The sequence below is a fragment of the Rhizoctonia solani genome, chromosome 2, assembly GCF_016906535.1.
Source record: "Rhizoctonia solani chromosome 2, complete sequence".
In the NCBI taxonomy this organism is placed as follows: Eukaryota; Fungi; Basidiomycota; class Agaricomycetes; order Cantharellales; family Ceratobasidiaceae; genus Rhizoctonia; species Rhizoctonia solani.
This window is the reverse complement of record NC_057371.1, coordinates 2,531,598-2,545,641: the sequence shown is the minus strand read 5'-3', so window position 1 is coordinate 2,545,641 and position 14,044 is coordinate 2,531,598. Positions and strand designations below refer to the sequence as shown.

The window sequence follows — 14,044 nt, the reverse complement described above, 5'->3', positions numbered from 1 at the left end:
TAACCTAATGTGCACAGACTGACCCTAAGTTATTATAAAAGCGCACGTATAACAGTAGAAATCATAGCTCCATCGATGGATGTCCCATTCTTTATCACTTAAGCTGAAGGGGGAAAAAAGTCGGGTGAAACCCAAATTTCACGCAGTTAAATACAAGAGAGTACATGTAGTGAATGCAAGTTAAATACATCAGTGGTATCAATCCATACAAGAACGTAAGAGGCGCTTCATTTTAACTAAATCAAGGGGGGGGGGTTTGAATCGTATACCATAAGTGATCATAATCACGTCTCCACACGTGCGTATCCGCCTGACTTCGACCCAGAGCCCTTGCCGTACGGATCATATATATGCCCTTGCTCGTCGCCACCCTTCTCGAATGCCCCACGAGGAATGTATGTCGCATGGGCAACCTTCGATTTACGGCGGCCACGGATGCACGAGAAGATGAGACCGAGGAGCAAAAGACCGGAAGCGGCAGCGAGTGTAATGACGAGGATAAACAACTTGTCGCCGCGTTCACGAGCCTTGTCCAGTTCATCTTCAAGCGAGGATGGGTCGGTTGCTGAGTTATGGACGTTGAGTTTGGAGATTGTGCTCTTTGTAACACCAGGTCCGGGGAAGAGTTGCTGGTTGGTCTGGTGCGCACGGGATTGATTAGGTCCAGGAGAATGTATATGAATGATTTGAAGCCAACTTACTCCGCAAAGTTTATCTTGGCTAGGAAGCTTGTTGTTAAGGAAATAATCTTGGAGAGCAGAGATAGTACTGTTATTAAAAATTAGTTTACAGAGTAAGTAAAGAATGAGTACTACACATACCAGGTCGAGTGCATGGCCAACGATAGATGCTAAAAGTGAGCTTATTAGTGGTCTATATCAGAATCTTCCTCCATATGGAACTTACACCATAATCATCTTGTTCGATTAGAATGGCCGAGTCACCCAGTGCATCGGCAACCTTTTTCGCAGAGATATAAGGAGTGACGGGGTCAGCCTCGTTACCTGTTTTGCGTTAATACTTTTCAATGAAAATACAACAGGCGCGAGTGCACATACCAATAACGAGGATAGGGTTGGAGAGCTTCTTATTCCAGGGTCCAGTATAGCGCTCGACAGCCCGAACTGGCCAGCGATGGCAGTATAAGCCACCGTCACCCCACTGCGGGCCGACTGATAGACTTGGTTTAGCCATCATTGCGTCGTGAATAACCTATAAACTTACACATTGGGCTGACTTCACGAGTCACTTTTACCAAGAAGTCAAATACGTCCCTGGTGGTGGTGTTTCCCGCATCGACTGCGTCCGCGCAAGTTACGCCTTGGAACGAATAGTCGGGAGCAGGGTCGTTGTTGGAAGTTCCATTGTTAGAAGTTCCATTGTTGGAAGTCTGTCGACGAACAATATCAAGCAAGGGTTCGAGAAGTGAGCGTTTGTGAGGCGAATTCGACAGCAGTGAGAGATTGCGGAAAGCTTCAACGTATTTGGCACCCTCTTCAGCCATGGCAGGCCATCGCGATGGCGTGTACAACCCACGGTAGATTGCCACTTTACCGAACGATAAGTATGAAGTATAGTTGAATCGTCATTTCTCACTCACTTCGAATCATTGCAGATCCAACTTGGGCATTAGGGCCATTCTCGCGTTTGTAGTCATAGGCAGCCTAAGCAACCGGTTATAAGTTTGCTCCAGTTTCCTAATGCACCCCTGACTTACATCAATCAAGTCACGCACTAGCTCCCGGAGGCTATCTGTGGTGGAGTTTTTGGTCGCAAGTGCACATCCCGATGGTCCAGCAGCGGCGCAAGCGGTCAGGAATCCCGTAAGTGCTTCATCTGTGGATTCTGTCTTGATCCTCCACATCTGGATTGGTTAAATATTATTGGCTGATTCAAAGTGATGGGGGAATTTCTCACTAACCTCGTGCGCAGGGCGGTTCGCCCAGTACTCAGGGTCAACAACTCCATCAAGTACTACGCGCCCAACGCGATCCGGGAACACTGGATGGGGTCGTTAGCAAGACAAGACAATAGTTCTCGCAGAATTGACGTACTATTCACAAAGTAGATACCAACTACTGTACCATACGAAAGCCCCCAATAGTCAACAGGCTTATTTGGCCCCTCGAGAACGTCGTGCATGGCAACCATATCGCGTGCGGCGGCGGCGGTTCCAATGTACTGGAATGTATCAGGGCTATATGCGACACAGCGTTTGCCGAGTTCCTCCAACAGTACATCGACCTCGTCCTCTTGCTCATAAAATGCATCAAGATCGCGCTGATCGGTGAAGTTACCCCGCGCTTCGAGCCCTGCGCGTGGAATGGTTCCTTCCCAAAACGCGTTTTCTTCGGTCCCAGTCTTGAAGCAGTCTGCGCGGGGAACCGTGAGACCAACACCACGGGGGTCCCAACCTAATGACCAACAATAAGCTATCCATATTTGCGGGTGTAGGGCTACCTCCAACTCACTAACGACGTCATATTGATCACCAGCCATCTCTGAGATTCTTTCGGCACCTGACGATAGGATGAGCTCTACTCCGCTACCGCCTATGAAAAACAGGTCAGCATTTTGGCATGTACACAATGAACAGGGAACCTACTTGGACCACCAGGATTCACAAAGAGCGTTCCGAGCTTAGGTTCTTTTGTAGCCTTGTACCTAGCAACAGCAAGCGTCGCCTTTCCAACGCTATGATTTGCCCAGTCAAGGGGAACCTCGAATCGCGAGCATTCACGCCCAGTAAAGTTTCCTGGACATTCACCCCAGTTGAACCCTTCGGCTCGAGGTGCGTATCGGTGATATCCTTCGGGAAGTGACCAAGGGTCAGCACGGACCACTGCGGCGAGGGCAGTAGCACCGATAATGAGAGAGGGAAGCATGTTGTGATAGTTTAGTAAACGCTCTACCTACCTGCTTTGTTTTATATCCCAAGTCCATGATATGAAAGATCAGCCCTTCACACATGATGCAGTGCGCATACCCGAGAAACCCCTTCCGACTTCGGTATATTGAACGTCAGGATCAAGGGGCCACACAGCCTCCCCAGGGACAATCCCTATTTCGGGTATACCCTGTTCCTAGTTCTCACTATTTGTGTTAGCATTTCAGGTTCGTATTTGAATTGATGACTTGCTTGTCGTAACAGTGTCATAACTTCCCCCAAAGTATTCTTAAAAAGGTAAACCACGTTAGCATCCCATCAATGCCAAGCCTTCGTAAAGCGCTCATTAAAGGGTGTTGGCCGAGCCAACCAGTTCTCACAAGATATATATACGCATAGCCTGTCGGTTGAACAACAAGTCCAATTAAACACAGCATAAAGCAACTCACTAATCGACGAGCCCGTTGAATGTAGAGGACAGCCTTCATTCGGGCAGATGCACCCGTGTGGGGGGTATGCATATGTGTACCAAATCGAGGCCGTTGACCTGTCTCCCAGTTGTGGACATGTCAGTGGCGCGACACCACATGCGTGGCCAGGACCCCCGATTATCCCGGGGGAGGCTTCTTCGGCTTCCGGACATGGATCCTAGTGGCCGGGAGGGGGGAGGCATCGTTTTTTCCGGACATGAAGCCCTGGTTGGAGGGGGGTAGGCATCGTGCAAATCCGGACATGAAGGGGTCGCCGCGGCCCGAGGCTTCTTCGGCTTCCGGACATCACGTGGAGGTCCATCCTCCGGGGAAAATTTTTTCCGGGCGCTAACGCCGTCAAAGGGTCACTTTTGATCGTAACGGTATTCAACTTACAGCCTCGCTCGGGGGCTAGGTTATGTTTCTAGTATATCAACCTACTGTATTTACTAGTTTAAGTTGAATTTATTGTTTTCCCATTCCGTTTTGAGCTTGATGCCCCGGGTATATGCGTTTGCATTTGGCTTATAATTACCAACACTCGGGGTTATTTTCTGAGCTTCGCACACAAATTTTTCGTTGGTGTTAGTGATTTACGTGACCATAGCCAGAGTCAGAGCTCCTTCGTGCTCGAATTTCCATCTCGTGCGAGTACTATGGGAAGTTTAGGCAAATTGTCTGCGCGTAATATCATTGCGCCCGGGCAGGATATAATCGAACAGAACAGCGCGCTTTCCATCCCCAATATTTTCTTAAATTTGCTCCCCGCCTTTGATGCTCCAGTCCCCGATGCTCTTCGATTCACTTTCCCACCTCTGAATAATAATTCGCCCGAGCAAATCGCCTCTTCTACGACTCGTTTCCACGATCATTTGCCCACAGCAATTGGTGCGGATCTCATTGGTCATTCGATTCCCGATCCTACACTCTTCCTATCTCTGCGGAAAGAGTGGCAGAATGTACAGCCCGATGAAGTCCAGTCGATATTCCATGTGACAAACGATGGAAACGCTCATTATTACCCAATCTGGATATTGACATGGTGGGAATTAGTGCTATCAGGCAGACAGAAACAGGACCAATGGCGTAGCGCGTGTGACTGGCTATCCCAAGCTAAATCGACTTCAAACCACCCGGCTGCTTTACAAGTTTTCACTCAAGCATGGGATTATATATCGCATATAGGATGGGACACTGCAATTCCGTTCGAAACCAGATGCTCTGCCGCTGATCTATCGTTCTTTCTCTCAAACAATTGGTTGGCCACTCGACATATTGATTGGATGCTCGAATCGGCGCAGCTCCGCTTTGAATCACGCGAACCAGGCGAGGCTCAATTGCGACCTCCCCATAATTCAGTTATTTTCTACTCACCCGAAGTCCTCCGGGGCATTATTCGACGATTCGAAACCATTCCACCCAGTATTCCTCCCGAAGCGATCTCTCGGTTTCTTTCGCCACTTCAAAATCGGATTCGAAATGGGGAGCGCCCACTGCTCTATACCGTCTATAACTACTCTGACGTACACTGGATCGCGCTAGAGGTTGACTTCAACCGGCAGGTCATCCGTTATGGCGACTCGATGGGTGGCCAGAGAAGTTCGGCTCGCATTCGGAATATAATCAACGCCTGGCTGAAAGCGACTTGGGGTTACGACAAATTTGTGTCTGAACAGATGCCATGCGGTACTCAAGTGGACGATGCGACTTCCTGTGGAGTTTGTGCGGTCAATACCATTGAAAGGCAGGTCTTTGAAGACCCATTATGGGACGAAGGTCTTGCCTCGGCATATCGGGCATCAAAATTTGTGGAAATAGCGTACCGAATATTAGTGCCGAATGTAAGCTTCTCCTTGTGCCTATTGCTGATCCCGTGTATCTACTAAACATATTTATTTCAAAGGGATCTGATTCCATTATCAACCCCCCATTGCCGATATCGCGCATATTGGCCAATTCGTTAGCTGGGTCAATCGGACAAGGTTTATTTATTGCCGAGCCCCCAACATCTCCTCATCAAGCCTCCGGTTATCTCTCCTCCGATGACAATTTCTTCGATGGATTTTCTTCAGATGTAATCGAGAATGTCGAATTCAACGCCTTAAACTTATCCGATGACCAGACCGATGGGGATGCAACGGATGATCCAGAGCTCGTGCATCGAAACCAGGTTTTGATACGCTCGGGATTGGACTCAGACTCGAGTTCAGACTCCAACTCCAGCTCAGAGAGTTTGAAACGCCCGAGAAAACGACAAAAGCCTGGGAAGTCGGCAGCACATACCCGGACTGTCTTAGGAGCCGTTCGCGAAGGAAACTTTCAAATCGACAACCTTCGATGGGCTCGTTTTGAAGCAACGATCAAAGATCTCGATAATTATGCTGTGCTCGATCGCGAAAACCCACTATATGTACGACACTCGACATGCGGGAATAAGTTCAAGATGCGCCAGCCATACGATACCAAAAATTTCAAAACACACGTCCAAGCAAAAACTTGTGGGCCACAGGCGACAGGAGCATCCTCAGGAAGAAAGTCAAAAAGCTTGAAGAAGTCCGATGGTGCCGGAATGCTCCCTCTCACCTCGTTTGCTGGTTTCAAACGGCGTTCTGACCGCTCTATCAGCACTAGTGCAAATCTTACTGGCCCAGAGCCACAGCTTTCTACTCCTGGCTTGCCTGCTATGGTCGCATCTTCGTCATCTACTTCAACACCATCTTCTCAGCAGGAGATCGAGCGCATGTGCCCAGGCCTCTCGGAAGAAGATATGTCAGGTATATCTAATTACTTGCTTCGAACTACGTATATTGGGGGAGGAAGTCGCGCATATAAGCACTTTGCGTTTGCTCTTTATTCAATACCATATGCCGAACTCGGAGCAGAAGAGCAACAGAATGTTCGGAACGAAGCTCATGGAAATGTCGCCTGGCGTGTAGATGAGTCCCGTAATGTTGTTATTGCCTCGGCCTGTACTCGCATTGCTCGAAGAGGGCGCACTTCAGACGGCAGATTGCGTTCATGCAAAAATTGTGCGGCTCTGTTGAAGCTCCGACGTTTCAGAGCCGCTGTCCGATATGAAGCAAAGCCGAATCAAAAATTTACCAATAGGCGATGGGTTCGGGCATCCTCGTGCATGCAGTTTGCGAAGGTACACGGTGTGTATGAACTCATTGTCAACAAGGTAAGTTACATTCATTATTATTTAATTTCCTTTCAAACTGAAAAATTGATGATTTTAGGACGAGAGGACTCCAGCGCAACGATTTCTTTTACAGGTACTTAAAGGCGAAATGAAAGATCGAAAGATTTTCTGTGGGATGGTTGAAGTGATGGCAATGATGGACGACAAGGCGCTTCGTGGAGTTGGCCTTCAGAATGCCAAATATCCCCCCGAATTCGACCAATTTTGCCACGAAATCGTCAATATATCCCCACTTGCATATCAAACATTTCGTAACATCTTTGGGGGTCGAACTGCATCGAATTTTCGGTATGTAGCACCAGTTATTATCTAGTTACAGGCCTATTGAGAGTCTTTGTAGAGTAATCCGAGGCCGAGAGCGTCGTTTCCCTCTAGCAATCGACGATGGTGTTTTCGAAATTGCACAGATTTATTTTTCTTCGATTAATTACACAGGCCCGGTGTGCTTGTCATGCGATGACACCAAGCTCCTGCCCGCTCTCAAAACCTACTACGATACAAGTACAAAACTGTGGTATTTGCTTGGCGGAACTACGGGCGCCATCGCTGTTGCAAGCACAGAAGAACTTACGTCAATTCTGAAGGATGGGAAACTTTCCAAGGCTTCGAAGGTACGATCCTTAAACTAGCGCTGGACTTGGGCCTAATCCCTATTATAGCTTCGGCTCTGGGTTTTACAGGTCCCATTGCCGCATATACCCCCTCTTGCCATTGCTGCACTACCAATTGCCTCAAATGCTACGACCCAGTCACTTATTGGCTACTTGAAACTTGTCATTCAAGGCCTACTTGCCCGAGGAATACATGTCATTTCGTATGCTACGGATGGCAGCGCAATCGAACAAAATATCCAGGAGTCACTCTTTATGTCCATGGATAAATACCGACACTATACTGTCCCGCATCCTTCACGGCGCCTTCCCAACAGCCTATCTACTCCAGACCCCTTGGACTTCAAACTAGGTCTCTTAGACGGCAAGACCAAGGATAATCCATGTGTAATCATCCAGGATAGTAAACACGCACTCAAAACATTGCGTAATACCCTATACTCAGGTGCTCGGCTTTTAGTAATGGGTTCCAGGACACCAATGTATTCTCAAGTTCGCGACATTGCTGAAGATCCCGATTCAACCCTCCATCGTCGCGATGTCGAAAATAACGATCGGCAGGACGATGTTTCCACGGAATGTGTATTCAACCAGTTCACACTTTCATTCGTAGTCAAAAAACGACCCCAGTACCTTGGCTTAGCAGTCTATCTATACATAGCAGGTGAACTCGGTGATGCATACCAGAGCCGACACATTTTGCACGCAGATCGGCTGTGGATGGTACTTCGAGCAAAATTCTTCTTCGATTTCTGGCGACAATTTCTCCTGGACTCTGGCTACTTATTATCTCGATATTTCATCTCGCAACAGGCTTTCAACATCTTAACAACAATAATTGAGGGCTTAATCTTGCTCATCTATGCTTATCGTGACTATATGCCCGAGGGGACTCCCCTTTTACCCTGGCTGCACTCGAGTGAAGCCTGCGAACACTTTTTTGCCGAAATGCGAAAGCTTGTTCCAGACTTTACATACCTTGACTTTATTTTCTCTGTGCCTAAACTTCGTGTTCTGCTCCGCGCATCCTATCGAAACAGTCCCGAGTTTTCCGCAGCATCGACAGAGCGTCAGAGGAAAGCAACTGGCTACCAGCATACATACATGGATTCAACAAATGTTGACTTGTCACTTCTAGCTTGCTTCCCAACAGACGGCGAGATTGCAGAAATTGCATATATTGCATACCGCGAGGCGATTCTACTTGCTCAGGCAGTGAATATACTTCCCGATGACCTGGTCCCTGCAACAGCGCTGGACCATACAAGTACATTTGATCAATCTGAAGAAGATACAAGCCCCGAGTCCAACACAGGTGTGGCAGAAGACTTATCATCAAGTGAAGCGTTTCAAGAGCTAGTTGAGCTTGCAGATGCCCACGACCTTCCGCTTGAATCAATTTCTATTCAACGCGATAACTTAGTGTATGCTAATGCGGCTCTTCAAACCGAGGCCACGGCTCTCATGTAAGTGGACAAAATCTCTCTAATTGTTCCCAAATGGCTGATAATATTTTCCTGCCACGGTGTTTTAGTGACAACCTTCCCCCCGAAAACGATGCCGATGTACTGCTTGACCGCACAGCCGTTGAGGAACATACAAAATCGACCACAGAAATGTCTGACCCCAACTTTCTTGAGTCACAAATTCAAGATATGAATAGCGAAACCTTTCCCCAACAACGCTCTTTGGTCGAGCTCAACTTTGATATCCTACTGCAGATCCGACAGCGCCATCAAAATCCACGCGCACTCAAGAGTAGCAAAAATTATGCAAAATTTAAGGCAGGCGTGAGCATATATTGTAGTCACTCATCGTCAACACTGATTATTGATATACGATCATACATAGCTACTAGGTAAAACTGCCTCCCAACAAGGGGAGGTCCTTCCAGGCTCATTGGCTACCCCGCACGCATCGGAAGGACTATCAACAGAGACAAGTCACGCAGCGCTAGCTCGCTCGTTCTTGCAGACATTGCGCGATCATGAGCTTAGTAGTCATAAGATCTCCCCCCGCCTACAACGCTGGATTGTAAGTGGGGGTGAGACGGATGGACAATTCAAGGGCAACACAGCAAATGCTAAAAAAGCCGCAGAGACCCGTGCAGACTCCGTAAGTAATGTTTCAAGTTCGCTACTTTACCAGAAAAACGTTGTAAATAACCGAATTCTTGATAGTATGTCAAACTTCGACGCGATTGCTTGCGGAAACGCGGCATTCCCAGGCTACTCGAAGATATTGCCACGGCACGAATTACTATCATTGACCCAATCAAACCCGGGACTTTTGTCTGGATTATGTTGGAAAAGCAAATTATGCTTGGACGAGGTAAGTCTTGACTCATATTTATGCAGAAAAACTCAAACTGGATATTACAGTTATGGCTATATACATCAAGGAGGGCGGATACAATGGGATGAACCTATGGGTCCCCCAGACCACTCATCTCGGGCACATCTCATATGTCGCAGTCCAAACCTATCAGAAGGTTGCATCGCGGGCCAAGTATCGTGCTATACATCTTGGTCGGCCAATGGAGATCCCGTACTACCAACTTGTACCGACAAACGAGCTCTTGATGCGCGTCGGCTTCGTAAACACGCCAGGCTCGGAAACTGAGGACATCGAATTGAAGGATCGCCACATTCTCGACGAGAGAGATGAATTGGCGCGTCTTTTACCCGAACTAGAGAAGGCCGGTATACCACGAGTGGGTTCAAAAGCCAGAACGGGATCGTAAAAGGAAAATATGTATATAGATATAGATATGTACATTTAAGCGCCGGGCGCATACGGCCCGAGGCATCGTTCAACTTCCGGACATGGAGGGTTTGGGCTCCGAGGCATCCGCGGGTTCCGGATATGAGTCATATAGGTGGCCGCCGAAAAGCTTCCGGATATGAACACTAGTAGGAGGCCGGATTTCCGAAGAAGCCTCCCCCGGGATAATCGGGGGTCCTGCGTGGCCGGAGTCACGTGAGTCACTCGGGCATCATCCCATACTACCACCTCGGAATGGCGCACTGAGCACGAAGATTCGACCTCTTCTCACGTTTTCAGGACCCAGACGCCATCCCTAAAACTCCATTGCATATTGAGTTTTTTGTACTTATTTATTTTATTATTCGTTTTACTATATATCCACTAATTCCTATCACCTATCCAGACTGTGCGGTTCTCTGCCACCCCCAAGCCTTCGACCCGGACGGTCGCAGTCTTGGGTGGCCCGGCCAACACACCTCAGGCCGTGTGCGGGTGGCCACGGGCTCCCTCGCTTGTACAGCATACAGAACCCGCACAGCATATATGATCGCGACCGACGCATAGGTTGAGTGGATTTTATGCTTTGAGAGAACCAAAAATCTGGCTTGCGAACCTCCGTGTATTCTGTACTATAGCCTCCAATAGAGGCACAGATACATGTATATAACCAGTCGTTGGGTTGATGATGGTACAATTTCCGATTGCTGGAAATGGTAACAGTCTCAAACGAAGACTCAAGTTTCACGCATTTGCAAAAGAGTATACATGTACTAATTGTAGGTTAAATACATATGTGGTATCAGGATATGTAGGGATGTAAAAATGAATTAAATCAAGGGGCAATCTGAATCATATACCATAAATGATCATAATCATGTCTCCACACGTGCGTATCCGCCCGATTTGGACCCAGCTCCCTTGCCGTAGGGATCGTATATATGCCCTTGCTCATCGCTGCCCTTCTCAAACGCCCCACGGGGAATGTATGTCGCATGGGCAACCTTCGATTTACGGCGGCCACGAATGCATGAGAAGATGAGGCAGAGGAGCAAAAGGCCGGAAGCGGCAGCGAGTGTAATGACAAGGATAAACAACCTGTCGCCGCGCTCGCGAGCCTTGTCCAGTTCATCTTCAAGCGAAGATGGATCGGATGACAGATTGTGAGCGCTAAGCTTGGAGACGGTGCTTTTGGTAACACCAGGTCCGGGGAAAAGTTGTTGATTGGTCTGGCATATATAGAATTAGCACCCCAAGGTTTCGTATGAATGTCATAGAGATAACTCACCCCACATAGTTTATCTTGACTAGGAAGCTTATTATTAACGAAATAATCCTGGAGCGCGGCGACGGTGCTGTGATCGTGAGTTTAAGTTAGTTGACGCAACAAATAAGGCAAAATATGTTACGTACCAGTCCGAATGCATAGTCATTGATAAGTGCTAAAATAAGAGACGTTTAGCGGATCGAGGTTAGAACTGATTGACTACTCCGGACTTACACCGTAGTCGTCTTGCTCAATTAGAACTGCCGAATCACCCAGCGCATCTGCGACCTTTTTTGCAGAGATATAGGGTGTAACTGGGTCGCCCTCAGTACCTAAGTTGCATCAAGATCAATGAAATGAATCAGGCGACGCGAGGAGTACATACCTATGACGAGGATAGGATTGGCGAGTTTCTTGTTCCAAGGGCCGGTGTATCTCTCAACAGCTCTGACGGGCCATCTGTGGCAGTACAGTCCACCATCAGTCCACTGTGGGCCGACTGGAGGACTTGATTAGGGCCATTATCGAATAATGTATGTTTAAGAGCTTACACATTGGACTGACTTCGCGAGTCACGTCTACCAAGAAGTCAAACACGTCCTTGGTAGTGACATTTCCTGCATCGGCTGCGTCTGCACACGTTACACCTTGGAACGAATAATCGGGAGCAGGGTCGTTGTTTGTAGTCCCATTATTGGATGCTTGTCGACGAGAGATATCAGACAAAGGCTCAAGAAGCCAGCGCTTCTGGGGTGAGTTCGATAGCAATGAGAGGTTACGGAAGGTTTCAGCGTATGCCGCCGCGGCTTCGGCCAGCGCAGGCCATCCCCTTGGCGTGTACATTCCACGGAAAAGTGCAGCTGCATCAAGTCATGTGAGTCACGTAGAGAACTATAATGATTCCAGACTTACCTCGGAGTAGCGCGGACCCAACTTCGGCGGTAGGGCCAATTTTGCGCTTGTAATCATAAGCAGCCTAGACGACCAGTCATGAGCCGTCTCCTAATTTCCAAAGAATGAGATTACACTTACGTCAATTATTTCGCGCGCATATTGCCTGAGACTGTCGGGAGTAGAATCCTTTGTTGCAAGAGCACATCCGGACGGTCCGGCAGCAGCACATGCGGTGACAAACCCTGTGAGAGCTTCATCGGTCGATTCTGTCTTGAGTCTCCACATCTAGGTCGATAAAATATGAGGAATATATTCAAATTTATAGGATTGCTGTCCACTGACCTCGTGCGCGGGGCGATTCGCCCAGTATTCAGGGTCCACTACTCCATCCAATGATACACGTCCGACACGATCTGGGAACACTGCAGACAATGATCAGTGTTACGAAACAGCAAGATCCATCGTAATAACTTACTGTTCACAAAGTAGATACCAACTACTGTGCCATAAGATAATCCCCAAAAGTCGATGGGCTTATTCGATCCCTCAATAGCGTCATGCATCGCAACCATGTCGCGCACAACAGCAGCGGTTCCAATGTATTGGAAGGTATCAGGGCTATATGCGATGCATCGTTTACCGAGCTCTTCAAGCAGAACATCAACCTCATCCGCTTGCTCGTAAAAGGCATCCAGGTCACGTTGATCGGTGAAGTTGCCCCGCGCTTCCAGTCCGGCACGTGGGATGGTTCCTTCCCAAAATGCTTTCTCCTCGGTCCCAGTCTTGAAGCAATCTGCGCGGGGGACTGTGAGTCCAACGCCACGGGGGTCCCAGCCTGATTGGGGAGTGACAGTTCAGCACCATTCACCCGCCTAAGTGTACGTTCTACTCACTGAGAATGTCATGCTGGCCGCCAGTCATCTCCGAAATTTTCTCAGCCCCTACCGACAAGATTAGTTCCATCCCGCTGCCACCTATGAGAATGCGATCAGCTTCCAGCATATATATGTAGGACATAAATAGCTTACTTGGACCACCGGGATTCACAAACAACGTCCCCAGCCTAGGCTGTTTGGGAGCCTTGTACCTGGCAACGGCAATGGATGCCTTCCCAGCACTATGATTTGCCCAGTCAAGAGGGACCTCAAATCGCGAGCATTCGCGCCCAGTGAAGTTTCCTGGACATTCGCCCCAGCTGAACCCCTCATTCCTGGGTGCGTATTGGTGATATCCTTCAGGAAGCGACCAAGGGTCGGCGTTGACAACTGCGGCGAGTGCGGTAGTACCAAGGATGAGAGATCCCGTAGAGGGAAGCATGTTGTGATAGTTTAGGAAACGTTCTACCTACCTGCTCTCGCTTTATACTCCAGAGCAGCAATACCAAGGAACCGCACTTACACGCATTGTGCAGTGTGCATAAATTAGAAGCCCCTTCTAATTCCAATATATCAACTTCACGATCAAGGGTCGCGCACAGCCTCCCCGAAGGGGAATTCCTTTTCCGGGGAGACCTCATGCTTGGACTTCCCTGAAATGGTCACAAAAAGGTAATTAACGTCGGCAATACATCAATGCCAAGCTATTATAGAGCGCCCATTGGAATATGTTTCTGAGACAATCGGACCGTAGCCAATCCTCATAACACTACATGTGCATAGCCTACTTATTGGACGACGAGTCTAATTGAATACAGCACAAAGTCACTCACTGACAAGAAAATTCACTAAACTAGGGACGGCCTTGGTTTGGGCATATGGACATTTATCCACACCGCATCGGGCATGGATTCACATAGCGAATAAGGGCTGTTACTCTAGGTCAGCCGGATACCCACCAGTAATAGATTATAATTACCGAATACAAAGTATTTAACATCCATCTAACTGATTTCGTTTTCCCATATTGCTTAGGCTAGTATCATGTTTCCTAATTATTCATATAACAGAATTA

At 48.1% G+C, this 14,044-nt stretch overlaps 3 protein-coding genes across 3 annotated transcripts; 1 reads left to right on the top strand and 2 right to left on the bottom strand.

Annotated features, from left to right (window-relative positions):
- Positions 1-284: 284 nt before the first annotated feature.
- RhiXN_05410 (Abhydrolase domain-containing protein) lies at positions 285-2,885 on the bottom strand (the record flags this gene model as incomplete). The annotated part of the gene is made up of 12 exons (XM_043325226.1): positions 285-638; positions 702-768; positions 822-850; positions 907-1,004; positions 1,059-1,172; positions 1,225-1,548; positions 1,601-1,664; positions 1,718-1,864; positions 1,922-2,001; positions 2,055-2,414; positions 2,472-2,552; positions 2,606-2,885. The coding sequence occupies 12 exons, from the start codon at positions 2,883-2,885 to the stop codon at positions 285-287; spliced, it is 1,998 nt and encodes a 665-aa protein (XP_043177645.1).
- Positions 2,886-4,013: 1,128 nt separating this feature from the next.
- Positions 4,014-9,913, top strand: RhiXN_05409 (uncharacterized protein; the record flags this gene model as incomplete). Its single annotated transcript, XM_043325225.1, has 9 exons — positions 4,014-5,198; positions 5,261-6,538; positions 6,597-6,847; positions 6,900-7,170; positions 7,219-8,636; positions 8,705-8,960; positions 9,022-9,285; positions 9,351-9,501; positions 9,528-9,913. The coding sequence occupies 9 exons, from the start codon at positions 4,014-4,016 to the stop codon at positions 9,911-9,913; spliced, it is 5,460 nt and encodes a 1,819-aa protein (XP_043177644.1).
- An 895-nt stretch (positions 9,914-10,808) lies between these two features.
- Positions 10,809-13,411, bottom strand: RhiXN_05408 (Abhydrolase domain-containing protein; the record flags this gene model as incomplete). The annotated part of the gene is made up of 12 exons (XM_043325224.1): positions 10,809-11,162; positions 11,222-11,288; positions 11,347-11,375; positions 11,435-11,532; positions 11,586-11,699; positions 11,752-12,060; positions 12,113-12,176; positions 12,233-12,379; positions 12,437-12,516; positions 12,570-12,929; positions 12,988-13,068; positions 13,123-13,411. 12 exons carry the CDS (start codon positions 13,409-13,411, stop codon positions 10,809-10,811), a joined length of 1,992 nt encoding a protein of 663 aa, XP_043177643.1.
- Positions 13,412-14,044: the final 633 nt, after the last annotated feature.